The sequence below is a fragment of the Brachyhypopomus gauderio genome, chromosome 2 (assembly GCF_052324685.1).
Source record: "Brachyhypopomus gauderio isolate BG-103 chromosome 2, BGAUD_0.2, whole genome shotgun sequence".
Classification (NCBI taxonomy): Eukaryota; Metazoa; Chordata; class Actinopteri; order Gymnotiformes; family Hypopomidae; genus Brachyhypopomus; species Brachyhypopomus gauderio.
This window is the reverse complement of record NC_135212.1, coordinates 11,905,534-11,918,656: the sequence shown is the minus strand read 5'-3', so window position 1 is coordinate 11,918,656 and position 13,123 is coordinate 11,905,534. Positions and strand designations below refer to the sequence as shown.

Genomic DNA, 13,123 nt, shown 5'->3' with positions numbered 1-13,123 from the left:
TCACCTTCCTTGACTCACATATGAGCTTAAGTGACATCCCATTCCTAATCCAGATTCAATATGACATTGGTCCACCCTTTGCAGCTAGAACAACTTCAGCTCTTCTGGGAAGGCTGTCCACAAGGTTTAGGAGTGTGTTTATGAGGATTTTTGACCATTCTTCCAGAAGTGCATTTGTGAGCTCACATACTGATGTTGGATGAGAAGGCCTGGCTCTCAGTCTCCGCTCTAATTAATCCCAAAGGTGTTCTATCAGGTTGAGGTCAGGACTCTGTGCAGGCCAGTCAAGTTCATCCACACCAGACTCTGCCATCCATGCCTTTAAGGACCTTGCTTTGTGCACTGGTGAACAGTCGTGTTGGAAGAGGAAGGGGCCAGCTCCAAACTGTTACCAAAAAGTTGGGAACATGGAATTGTCCAAAATGTCTTGGTATGCTGAAGCATTCAGAGTTCCTTTTACTGGAACTAAGGGGCCAAGCCCAGCTCCTGAAAAACAACCCCACACCATAATTTTATACACCTGTGGCCATGGAAGTGATTGGAACACCTGATTCCGATAATTTGGATGGGTGAGCAAAAACTTTTGGCAATATAGTAGTGTATATATATGGCCAAAGGGGAATACAGGGGGTCCTCAGGTTACATCAGTCCCGAGTTTCATGGTTATGACACATCTCCCATTTACTGCATAAAGCCTTGTTTCGACTTAAGTGGTTTTGCTTCGTAAACGTTGTAACGTCATAACGTCATAACGTCGTAACATCATAACGTCATAACGCAAACTTTGTGTTTGGTGTGCGCGGCAAAAGAATACACGGCTACGCGGCTCAGGACAGAGGAGGACGGCGTCACCCCTGTCGCTGTATATACCCCCATTAAATATGATAGGTGTTAGGATAGGATAAGTGCTTACAGTATGTTATTTACATATAGTATATAGGTATGTTCCGACTTACACTGAAAATCGGTTTACGACGCGATGTAGGAACGGATCAACATCATAAGTCGAGGACCCCCTGTATAGAAGTCCTGACATCAAGACAAAGAAACTCCTCACAATGCAAGAGTTTCATCTCAATCTCAAGATCCAGCATATTGGATCAATATGATAAGTGTCCATCATCTTGAGTAAAATAAGAACACAGTCACTGCCAGCCAAAGCACTACACACATCATTCATCTATGGATGGGGACAAAGACTCAATTTCATGCCTACAGGTATAGATGTGGGCTGCTAACTCCATCAGGTACCTCTAACCAATGAAACTGCTTTGCAGTTGTGCACTGGACAAGATCTGCAATAATCAAGTCCAAAGTGTCCCAGTAGCATTAGTTTTGACTAACAAGACAGCAGTGTGTCTGAGAGAATGAAAAAACATGACAGAATCTGGAAGTAATTGAAATATCTTCCTGAAGTCACTGAAAAGACTGCAGACCCGTTTATACTTAGATGTCTGTACTAATCGTTTCCTTCAGTGTGTAATATCCTCCTGGTGCACACCTCTCAAGATTCTCTCAGGGTCTACTAATAGGTTTAAATAAAAACTCCACTTGGCCCAGTAAACCCCTCATTAAGATATTTTTATAGATTAATTTAGGAGAGGTGGGGGTCAAGGGTCATTGGGCGGGCCTAACTTGCAGCAGCTGCTTGGAGGTGGGGCATGATTAGAACCAGCAAATGTCAAATGGCAAGTCTACGTGAACATGTGCAGGTCCATGGGCCAGTTACTCACAGCAGACCCCACAACCTGCAAAACACATCTACAAGGGTACAGGCCTAGAAGGGTAAAGGGCTAGAAGGGTAAATGGCTACAAGGGTACAGTGCTAGAAGGGTACAGGCCTAGAAGGTTAAAGGGCTAGAAGGGTAAAAAGCTAGAAGGGTAAATGGCCACAAGGGTACAGGCCTACAAGATAACGACTGTCCTTTTGAGTGGAAGGAATGGGGTGGATAGGCTGTGCATACTTTTTTGACTTTCTTATGTACATGAAAGTATTGAGAGATTACATGATACAATTTTATCTTTTTTAACACCTAATCATGAAGACCGTGTGGTAAACTGTAAAAGAAGAGACAGACATTGAGAGAATGAAAGAATGAGTGAGTTTGGGGGGGTGGGGGGGCAGAGAGACTTGTAATTTGGTCACAGTTTCAAAGAGCTGTGTTGTGGCACAGTAGCCGTAAGAGCTTGTTTACTGTGTGGTTTGGCCGTGGCTACAGCAGCCTGGGTGAAGATGAGGGCAATAAGATGTGGGCAGGGGAGAGATGGAGCTCAGGGGTTCACAGCCTGAACCGTGGCTCGCTCCCAGAACGGCTTCCTCATTCCCTTCACTTGTTCCTTTCCCTCCCCCACACATCATCCAGCTCAAAGTTCACAAAGCAGATGAGGGAGAAGAGCGTTGAGGTAATAAGATGAAGTGTTAGAAATGGTTCCTTTCGTGCAGTCTCAGCTAAATCTGACTTGTTTCCAAACACATCTGATCACAACATTAATTTATTAAATTTGTAACTTTCCATTGTCATTTGAAATACTGCAGGCACTACTCAAAAAGATCTGCAAGTCTTATGTGGAAATTGAGCGGCTGTTATGTGCAGTCATGGTGTGGGTGTCACCCAAAGGTTTCATTCTCTCCTACAGTGGATACACTTGAAAATCCTTTGACATGGTTTTGGGACATGCCTTCCAAAGAAGACATCTGAAGAAATTGGGACAGTACTTAACTGGGACAGTTCTTAACATGGTGAACTTGCAAATATTTCTGCACTGTTAGGAGAAGTTGGAGGAATCAAAGTGAGACCTATAGAATGAATCTTTCCATTCTCAATTTGATGGGACATGGTCTCCATGTGATGGGACATGGTCCCTCCATGTGATGGGACATGGTCTCCATGTGACAGGACATGGTCCCTCCATGTGACGGGACATGGTCTCTTCATGTGACGGGACATGGTCTCTTCATGTGATGGGACATGGTCTCCATGTGATGGGACATGGTCTCCATGTGATGGGACATGGTCCCTCCATGTGATGAGACATGGTCTCTCCATGTGATGGGACATGGTCCTTCCATGTGATGGGACATGGTCCCTCCATGTGATGGGACATGGTCTCTCCATGTGATGGGGCATGGTCTCTCCATGTGATGGGACATGGTCTCCCCATGTGATGGGACATGGTCTCTCCATGTGATGGGGCATGGTCCATCCATGTGATGGGACATGGTCCATACATGTGATGGGACATGGTCCATCCATGTGATGGGACATGGTCTCTCCATGTGATGGGACATGGTCTCTCCATGTGATGGGACATGGTCTCTCCGTGGTCATTGGGCTCCTTGGCAATAGCAACAGTACTTATTAAGCTAAGTGTCATTGCAAGATTGTACCTGTAAACATTTCTGTCACCTATACACAAGTCATGGCTTATGGTTAACTTGTGTCAGAAATTAGTATGAAAATATGAGCAATTACTCATCTGAAAAATATTTGTTACTTGATTGACACCCATGATTTTCCACTATGACAAAGGAAGTGGTCAAAACAAAGAGACTCAAACGGACATTGTAGGGTAGATGAGTTTTAGTTGGTAAGTCTGTAACTGAATATAGGATATAATATATTTGAGACTATAGAGGTAAATCTGACCCTGGTGTGTGAGATCCAAGCTAGTGCTGGTGGTGCTGGGGGTGTCTCTAACCAAGGCCTCCCTTTGAGAAAACAGAAAAGCTGAAATTAAAACCTTCCTTCCCAGTCTGGGTTCATGTGAGTCCTTCTTCACCCCCCCCCCCCCCTCTCTCTCTCTCTCTTCTATTCTCTCCCCTCCTCTGTCTTTCTATGTCAGAGTGTGGAGTGCTTACAGACAGAGCTCTCTCCACAACACAGAGCCATGAAGGTTAAACTCTGGATTCATTTTACCACAGCTCTTTCCCTACGTTTTGCCCTCTCCTTACACCAGACCCAAACCACCGGCCCCTCTGCTTGGCAACAAGTGAAAACAGCTGCTAATCAATGTTATGCCTCTCTCTGAATTTTGGGCAAAGATACGTTCTAGCATTAATTGTGAGCTGAAACTGAACCTCTCTGCAATGTTTTGCTGAGTAAGAGGTTTGGTTGTCCTACTCCCTCTGACAGATGCTCCTGTCTATTCAAAATTCTTCAGAGCAGCTGAACATTTATTATCGATATGGACCATGCATGTTAGTGGAATCCTTTAAATCAAATTTTAAAATAATAAAAACTTCTTGCCTTTTCAAATATTTTACTGTAGTAACTAATTTATGCTAACGGTAAAATATACATTAGAGCAATTTTTATTTTATATGATTTCATTAAACACTTCTGTGTGATCCACAAACAAGATGAAACATCAATGCCCTGAATGAAAAATTATTACAGTGACCTACAGTCTGAATGAATTGCACTTTGTGTTGCCAAGAACAAGACATTTGAGTACCTGTTTGACATCAAACTAATAAGCAGACATCAACTATGTAATACAGCCCCTGTTTCAAATGGATGATTGAAATATTTGACAGAATTATAAATCTATGAATCAGCTAATTATGTCTGATTTATAATGTTCTATGTCACCCTTTCAAACTAAATTATGAATAGCTGCAAGACTTACTTACCTCAAGGGCCACACAACACAGCTTATATATCATCACTCTGTTACCATTAAAGAAGAATCCACAAAGCAAGAACAATCTCCTCTCACTTTCTCCATGTGAATAAAATCCGGACGTCACTTTCTGCTCTGATATCCCAGGCACCTACAGCAAGCATTCACCAAACTAAAATGCCTGCCAAGTGGAACATACCTCGTCTTTTCATGGTAAAGCCTGCTGATAAACATCAACTTGGCAATAGAAGCACACAAAGACACACTCACAAAGGCTGTGATTCAATCTCTTCGCTTATCTACACGTTTCTCTGTCTTTCTCTCTTATGGGTGCACACGCTGTGGTTCGCATTTACTCTTAAAGGTCTGGTTTTTTTTTTTAAGTGTAATGTGTGTCATGGATAAAAAACAGTCTGCTGTCAGAGATGAACTTCCCTTTTAACTGAGAAACCTGTAATGACGGGAATAACAAAGAGACCTTTAGGTAGGCCTGACGTTTGACGTTGGAGCTCCCTTGTATGCTATCGTATCAAAGGCTGACAGAGGTCTTTGTTTTACTACAACAGGAGGATTCTTTATATGGCATCCACCATGTGTGAATATAAGTCTGCTCCATTTGTGTACATTCAAATTAGGACAGTACTGGCACTGCAGAAAGGACGTCGGCAGGTTGAAGTAAGAACAGAAGGCTTTGCATTGTGCATCTGAACTGAAAGAACTACAAAAAGTGAATTAGCTACATAAAGTTTCAAAATGCCCAAATTATTATGTGAGCAGAACACCTGCCCAACTCATCTAACTCTAATGTTGATTACATTTTATTTTTCATTAAAACAAAAAGTAAAATATAGATATGGATTTTCAACTGTCAATATTAAATCTCCATAAAAATGCACACCTGAGGTGTAACAAGTGGTTGTTTCTCTTGTGAAGACTCACTTCCACACTGCAGACTCACGTGTCAAACGTGCGATGGAATAATGCAGGACAGATCATTGATGCCCATATTGGAGGAGCAGCAGAACACATCTACAGAAGTAGAGCTCAGGCAGACTCAGGTTAGATGGACATCAGTCTGCTAGTTTATTTCCAGTATGCTATTATAATTGATCTATAGTATGATTTATTATTATTATTATTATTATTATTATTATTATTATTATTATTAGTAGTAGTAGTAGTAGTAGTAGTAGTAGTAGTAGTAGTAGTAGTAGTAATAGTAGTAGTAGTAGTAGTAGTAGTAGTAGTAGTAGTAGTAGTGGTAATGGTAGTAGTAGTAGTAGTAATAGTAGTGGTGGTAGCAGTAACTGTTAGACTGTTAGATATTAGATCTGAATTGTCTACAGAAACCAGTCACAAACACCCTCAAATGTAATCGCATATCCTATTTGCAGAGTACTTAGTCGTGGTTAAGGCTAAATGTACAATTTATATGAGACACCACATTAAGATCTTTAACCTAAAATGAAACCGTTATATACCATAACTGAGAGAAATAAAGGAAAATTACATATAGAACATATATTTGATTTCTTGTACGTGGATATTCTGCCAGAATATACGTTCTTCTCCGTTTTAATTAGCGCATTAAAATGATTTCCTCCAGGTACATTTTACGTAGCGTTTCTAAGTGGAAAAACTGAAACGAAATCGTAGACCTTTTGATAATAAGGTCGAAAGTTTTTATGAAACGAACGATTGTCTAAGACAAAGTGAAGACATCAGTGAAAATAACCAAATAGTCACGCCATAACTTTGTAGGTTGCGAGGGAAAGTGACAGGTGATAACGCTAGACGCAGTTTGTGCATGCAAAAGTCCCGCTTTACGATGTTCGTTTACATGTGCAGTGTTTGCAGCCTATAGGCAGAATGTGCGGTGTAATACTGCACGTGCATGCAGCGCGAGCTCACACTTTCTTTATCACCACGTCTTTGTAGGATTTTGTTTTCTGACAGTGGAAAAAGAGTGTTTTCAACATCACGGGGTAGACCTATTTTATTTGTAGGGTTAGAGGGGGTTTTTAATCAGTTTTCATAAAATCTTAATTCTTTATTATAATTGGGCACCATTAATATGAATATGTAATAATAATAATAATAATAATAATAATAATAATAATAATAATAATAATAATAATAGATTTTTTTCTAATTCAATGCGAGTAAACGTTTATATATCGTAAATGTATAATTGATCTATTTATTGTTCAAATAACCAATAAATAGGTTATAATTGTTTGTAAATTCTTTGACACACAATGCTTTCAGACTTTGAAATCAGTTTTAACATGTCAGGACAATAATGAACCGATCATTAAAAAACTGATCATCTCTTAAGTGTAAATTAATACCGAAGTACTGAAAGCAGTATATCAGATGACTTGATTGAGATCACGTCCTTGGCCAATCAGAACGCAGTATTCGATGGCAGTCCACCAATCAGGAGCGAGGCGCGCCGTGACGCGCTCGAACTTCATAGAAAGTCTTGATCGACTGTCACCAAGTTTCACTGCGAGATCACAACTGATCACAACTGCGTAGAACAGCGTCGACTAAATCCACACTCGGGATTCTAAAACCTTCCGCGCGCGTTAACGCATTTTTGTAACGACTGCGATATATCCGCATAACGTTTGTTGACGCGCAGTTCAGTAAGTGAAACACGAGACGGATTTTACCTGCTGAAGCTGGCCAGAGGACAGGATGACGGAGGAGCGCGACAGGTGTGCGACTGACCCGCCCTGCAGCCCGACAGGTACGTCCAGCTCCATGTCTCAGGACGAGTCGGACTCGGACGCCCCGTCCTCTCCGGCGGGTTCGGACGGGCATGGGTCGCTGAACTCTGCCCTGTGCAAGAAACTAGACGAGGACGACGACAGGTTCCCGGCGTGCATCAGAGATGCGGTGTCGCAGGTACTGAAGGGATACGACTGGTCCCTGGTACCGATGCCGGTTCGGGGAAACGGCTCGCTCAAGTCCAAGCCTCACGTCAAACGGCCGATGAACGCGTTCATGGTGTGGGCTCAAGCGGCGCGGAGGAAGCTGGCGGATCAGTATCCACATCTGCACAACGCTGAACTCAGCAAAACTCTGGGCAAACTGTGGCGGTAAGTCCGAGCTTTAAAACAGTCAAGAGTTTTCTTTGAATGAAGTGCAAATATTTCCTCATCATTGATTTTTATTACGGTAATGTGATTCCCATGTGACATTCATGGATAGTTTTACTTCTCATTCAACTTTAAACGGTGTCTTTCCAGCTGGAATAGTGATGTAGATGTCTGGCATGATGTATATAGAGCTTAGTAATTTTTATTTGGTGAACAACTGGAAGATTAAGATTGCTACTTATTAATAAAGAATGTATGGGTTTTTCACAGTTCATCGTGTGATGGACTCTGATATATATTATGTAACAAACATTATACATATGATTTATAATGGCTTTTCAACTTCCTGCTTCCTACCATAGCTTGTTATCAGAGAACGAAAAGAGACCGTTTGTAGAGGAAGCAGAGAGACTGAGGGTGCAGCACAAGAAAGATCACCCCGACTACAAGTACCAGCCTAGACGTCGCAAGAGTGTGAAGCCGGGGCAGAGTGACTCCGACTCCGGGGCAGAGCTGAGCCATCAGATGTACAAAGCTGAGCCAGGACTGGGCAGCCTGGGATTAGCGGACCATCACCACCCCGACCATTCAGGTGAGTGAAAGCTACAGACAGGAAACACCAGTGGCACCTGTGTGGAATTTCACTGAATATGGTTGTTGAAATGGCAACCATTGTTTCGCTATTTAAACTTTTGGTGAGTTTATTTAACATCTGTTACTGTGGACCTTGTAACTTCAGAAAATGCTTTATTTGATAATTTTTTTTTATGCTTTAGGACAACCACATGGGCCACCCACACCACCAACAACCCCAAAAACTGACCTCCATCACGGGCCGAAGCAAGACCTGAAACACGAAGGAAGACGCCTGCTGGACACGGGGAGACAGAACATCGACTTCAGCAACGTGGACATCTCTGAGCTCAGCACGGACGTCATCGGCAACATGGAGGCCTTTGACGTGCACGAGTTTGACCAGTATCTTCCAGTGAACGGGCACCCGGGTGCATCGGGCCCCTCCGCACCCTCGGAGCCCGCACACGGGCCCAACCCCAACGCTTACGCTGTGTCCTACAGCCACGCCGGCACCGGCTGGAGCCGCAAAGGGGCCGCGACCTCGTCCTTGGGCGCCTCCGCCTCCCCCACGGGCGGAGGCGATGTGGGCCAACATAGGCCTCACATTAAAACGGAACAGCTGAGCCCCAGCCACTACAGCGAGCACTCTCACGGGTCGCCCTCCCACCCCGACTACGGCTCGTACGCCACCCAGAGCTGCGCCGCCTCTTTTCCCGGCTCCCAGTGTGACTATGCGGACCTGCAGAGCCCCAACTACTACAGCCCCTACTCCGGCTACACCTCCAGCCTCTACCAGTACCCTTACTTCCACTCCTCGCGCAGGGCTTACGGAGGCCCCATCCTCAACAGCCTGACCATCCCTCCCTCTCACAGCCCCACGGCAAACTGGGACACGCCGGTTTACACCACACTGTCAAGGCCTTGAACGCTCCCCCCCCCTTGCAAACTTTGTCCACGCTCCGGACGCAGTTATGAAGGAATAGCAGTAGTCGAGAAAATTCGGGGGACATTTGCCCATACAAGAGAAGAAGAAAAAGTGCCTGCTGATTTTGTACAATTGATCATACCCCCCCCAACACACACACACACGCACACACACACACGCCTCCATGAACATGATGTATTGGTGCCTACATGGCACGTGGAGATCCTCTGTGAGGGCCACCTGTCCTGGGTTCTCTCCTCTCTGTTCATGCTCTCCTACGGTTCTACTTCTCTTTTTTTTGTGACTATGTATATGCCCTGAGTTGTGTAGGAGAGTAGAGAAACAAGCCAAATCCTTTTACTAGACAGATGGAGACACAAATACACATGTGCACTGGGACCAATTATTTTCAAAAATATGAAGCAGTAACGGTTGCTACAAGTTACAGAGTCAGCTGTAAAACATCTCACTACCGATTGGTCACTCACGTCTTAATTTTAATCAAAAATATTTTCTTTTTGCTTAGAGATATTCCCTTTGTATTTATGTTAATTGTTCTCTCATTTTGTTGTGTTTCAGTTGTATAGTGTAAAAAGCTTTTTGGGGGTTGTGAATTGGTGGGGATGACTGCTACAGACAAATATTGCATTTTGTGCCGATTTCACATCATTTGTATTATTACAGGGCATTCCTGGAAAGAAAACAAAATCACATATGTTCATTCCATGTTATTCAGAAAAAGCAACAGATTCAGAAAAATGTAACTCTGCGTGATAGAACAGGTGTCTGCATGCTTATCGAATTGCAATTAGTCATGATGTTATGGTAAAGGAAATGTGGTAAGATAACACCGAAACACAGTGAGTGACGCGTCAGCTGGGTTATTTTTTTTGAAGGGGGGGTGGGTAATATGGGGTAATATGGGGTGCATCGTGACGCTAACAGGTTGGCCATTTCCGCGCTGCTCACCAATGAGCTGACGTAGCACTTAAAAAAATTATGCCCGGAATTCTACTCAGTGAAGATAAACCGAATAAACAACACGATGACAAACAATATAGAAATACCTTTTGAAAATTACTGCACCCTGCCTTTGTGTGATTTAGATTGCCTCAGACTTGCGTGCAACTATACGCAAGACTATATACGCAATCTTATTAAAAGGATTTCAGGCAATCCTTTTTTCCGTTCATTTTAAACCTGTTGCTTCAGAAGTGTCCTACCGGTTTTGTATTTGGTGCCACTGAGATTCATATCATAATTGTTTTTAAAATGTTGATTGCTTTCATTTGTGAGAAACAAACATTGTTTTCTCTACACTTTCCCTGTTGGGCCATTTAAATAACCCGGCTGTTTTTTTTTATTATTTTGTGTTAACACGTGCATTCTTACAAGAAGCTAACCTTAATTGCTGGCCATATCTGTGAAAAATAATAAACTTTTTTTTCTTCCTGAACCACTGCTTTCTCGATTTTGTTAAAAGGTGAAGCCATTTTATGTTGCTGTGTTGTGTGTCCTATGTCCTTTCTGTTAGCAAATAGAAAGTTAGTTGGCATGAACTGCAGTATAACCACCTTCCCCTTTAAAACAGCTGCTGCAAGCGACATTTTTATTCACTGTCGTTATGCACAGCTGTCTCTGCTCTTTCACGCTTACCAGAACCGGCAGATGACCTGATTAAGTAGGAATACAGCCTATACAAACAAATACATGTATATACATACACATTCAAACAATATAAAAATCTATCAGTGCATTTAAATAAGTCTATGTGTAATGTATCTATGGTGTTAGGGAGTACCTTAATAGTATTGCTAGAATGTGTGATCATGACATACTCATTACCAATTCCTGCGTTTGATGAACTTGTGTAGTTTGTCTTGTGAAGCAGTCACAACAGAAACACCTACAGAGCTCCTCAACCATAAATATTAAAGTGCATTAAATGTCCTGATATTCTATTTTAATTGTTTGATTAATTATTGGTTCATAAGTCTTCATTTTGTTCATAAGCTTTTATTTTACAGCAGACTTTTCATTGCGGGGTGACAGGAAAGAGCACCTCTAATTTTGGAGAGAAGAAGGAAAGACATTAATGAGTCACACTGATGGGACACACTGATGTGTTGGTATGGCGTTTCATGACTCATCTTTTAAATGTGGGAATATTCATGAAAACACATCCCAGCTGGCCCTAAAGTTGACATACAGTTGAAATAGGGCAAAGGCGAGAAAACTCCAGTGCTCCCCTTCTGTAGAGCAGAATTTCAAACTGGGCCCTGGCATGCATACCGATCAGCTGAACCCGACTGGTGGAGAGAGACAGCCAAGTGCCACAGAGCAGAGCCGCTGAATTTTAATGATTTATTATGTGGTGGAGGGGCCCTATTGTCTGTCTTTATCCGGAGCACAAGAAAAGAATTAATTGGACAGAAAATGGAAGAGCAGGAGAACTGACAAGTCATTAAGAGGGTTGAGAACGGGCGATTAGATGCACACGGGGTGGAATTTCTCCCCACTCCACCGTTTCATAGTGCAATTCTCCTCAAACAGAAAAAAAACAACAACAACGATGACAACGACGACCACGGCAAGAAACAAACTTAAAATCATAACTGTGACAACGGCACCGATAATAATAAAACAGGCATTTCATGAGCAGATGGGATGTGGGTGGCTGGAGAATGAACGTGTGTTTCTCCTTCAAACTCTTCTTCTCCCCACATTGTTCGCCAAAGAGTTTCAGGAGGAACTCTTGAGAAGGAGCAGACGTGAACGCAGGTCGATGAAACAAGCGCTTCAGGGTCTTGAGTCTTGTTCCACGTCCACAGTTGGTGACAGAACCTTCAGGAGCTCCTAATGGCCAAACAATAGCAGTGAAGTGAAGCGCTTGCCCATCAGAACCTCCACGGCCTGGACCAAAACGCTGGTACTGGCGCATAACGCACAAATAGTCAAACCAGGGCAACATATGGGTGTGATGTACCTGTTCCCACTGACCTACTCAGAGTTAACACACCCCCAATAATCCATGGCGTGTGTACACTCATGCACACAGACGCGCGCATAAACACGCAGTGAGCAAACGGCAGAGAGATGGAGAAAGAGATACTCCCAGGCAAAAGGGAAGTAAATAGTCTCAGAGGTACAAAATCTCTGTTGCATCTCCTCTGTTGTATTAGTATTTTCACATAGGAACATATGGACGTAAAGAGCCGAGCGGGCGTTCCATGTGTACACATGCTCTCTTCGCCTTGTGCACCATCTGCTGCCTCCACATTCTTCAAAGAGATGCAGAGTGATTGGAGGGGAGAATTGCATAAGAAAAAAACTTGTTGAACCCGGGAAAGGAGAGTTGGGGTGAAGGGGAACAGGGCTGCCATTACTGCCCTACCAAACCTCATCGTCCGAGAGACGGACATTTATCAGAGCAATACACTCATCATGAGCCTAGCTGGCTTTTTCATTCAGAGCCTAAGGAGTCAGTGTGTGTGTGTGTGTGTGTGTGTGTGTGTGTGTGTGTGTGTGTGTGTGTGTGTGTGTGTGTACGTGCATGTGAACTCGGAGCAGATTTGCAAGGGAAATGAACTAGACATAAAGTGTCGTTATCACTTGTTTGAACTGCTCTCACCTCTTGGACATGTTCTACAAAGACACTTGCATGATGCAACTCAATTTGATGCTCTGTGATTAATTTTGGAGATAGGGAAAATTAGAGTGGCAAAGACATTTAGAATACTTCACTGCTAATATTGTTAGCAGTGAAGTAACAATTTAACTAAACAAACACTGTTTTACCAGCAGCCACTGGCAGACTTTGGCCAAAGCAACTAGCTGTCCAGACAGAACCAACAATGACTTCCTCTTATTTCCTGTACAAGCCTGAAGGAAC

The 13,123-nt window shown here is 43.0% G+C and overlaps 1 protein-coding gene and 1 long non-coding RNA gene across 2 annotated transcripts in view; one reads left to right on the top strand and one right to left on the bottom strand.

The window, feature by feature from the left end:
• LOC143487917 (uncharacterized) overlaps nucleotides 1-5,149 on the bottom strand; it is a 12,681-nt gene extending 7,532 nt beyond the window's left edge. Inside the window, exon 1 of the long non-coding RNA XR_013124422.1 lies at nucleotides 4,634-5,149. This is a non-coding gene — a long non-coding RNA (uncharacterized LOC143487917). The remainder of the gene's footprint in view (nucleotides 1-4,633) is intronic.
• Nucleotides 5,150-6,869: 1,720 nt separating this feature from the next.
• On the top strand, nucleotides 6,870-10,678 carry sox8a (SRY-box transcription factor 8a). The gene is made up of 3 exons (XM_076987203.1): nucleotides 6,870-7,730; nucleotides 8,093-8,322; nucleotides 8,507-10,678. The coding sequence occupies exons 1-3, from the start codon at nucleotides 7,327-7,329 to the stop codon at nucleotides 9,229-9,231; spliced, it is 1,359 nt and encodes a 452-aa protein (XP_076843318.1). The 5' UTR covers nucleotides 6,870-7,326; the 3' UTR covers nucleotides 9,232-10,678.
• The last annotated feature ends 2,445 nt before the right edge of the window (nucleotides 10,679-13,123 follow it).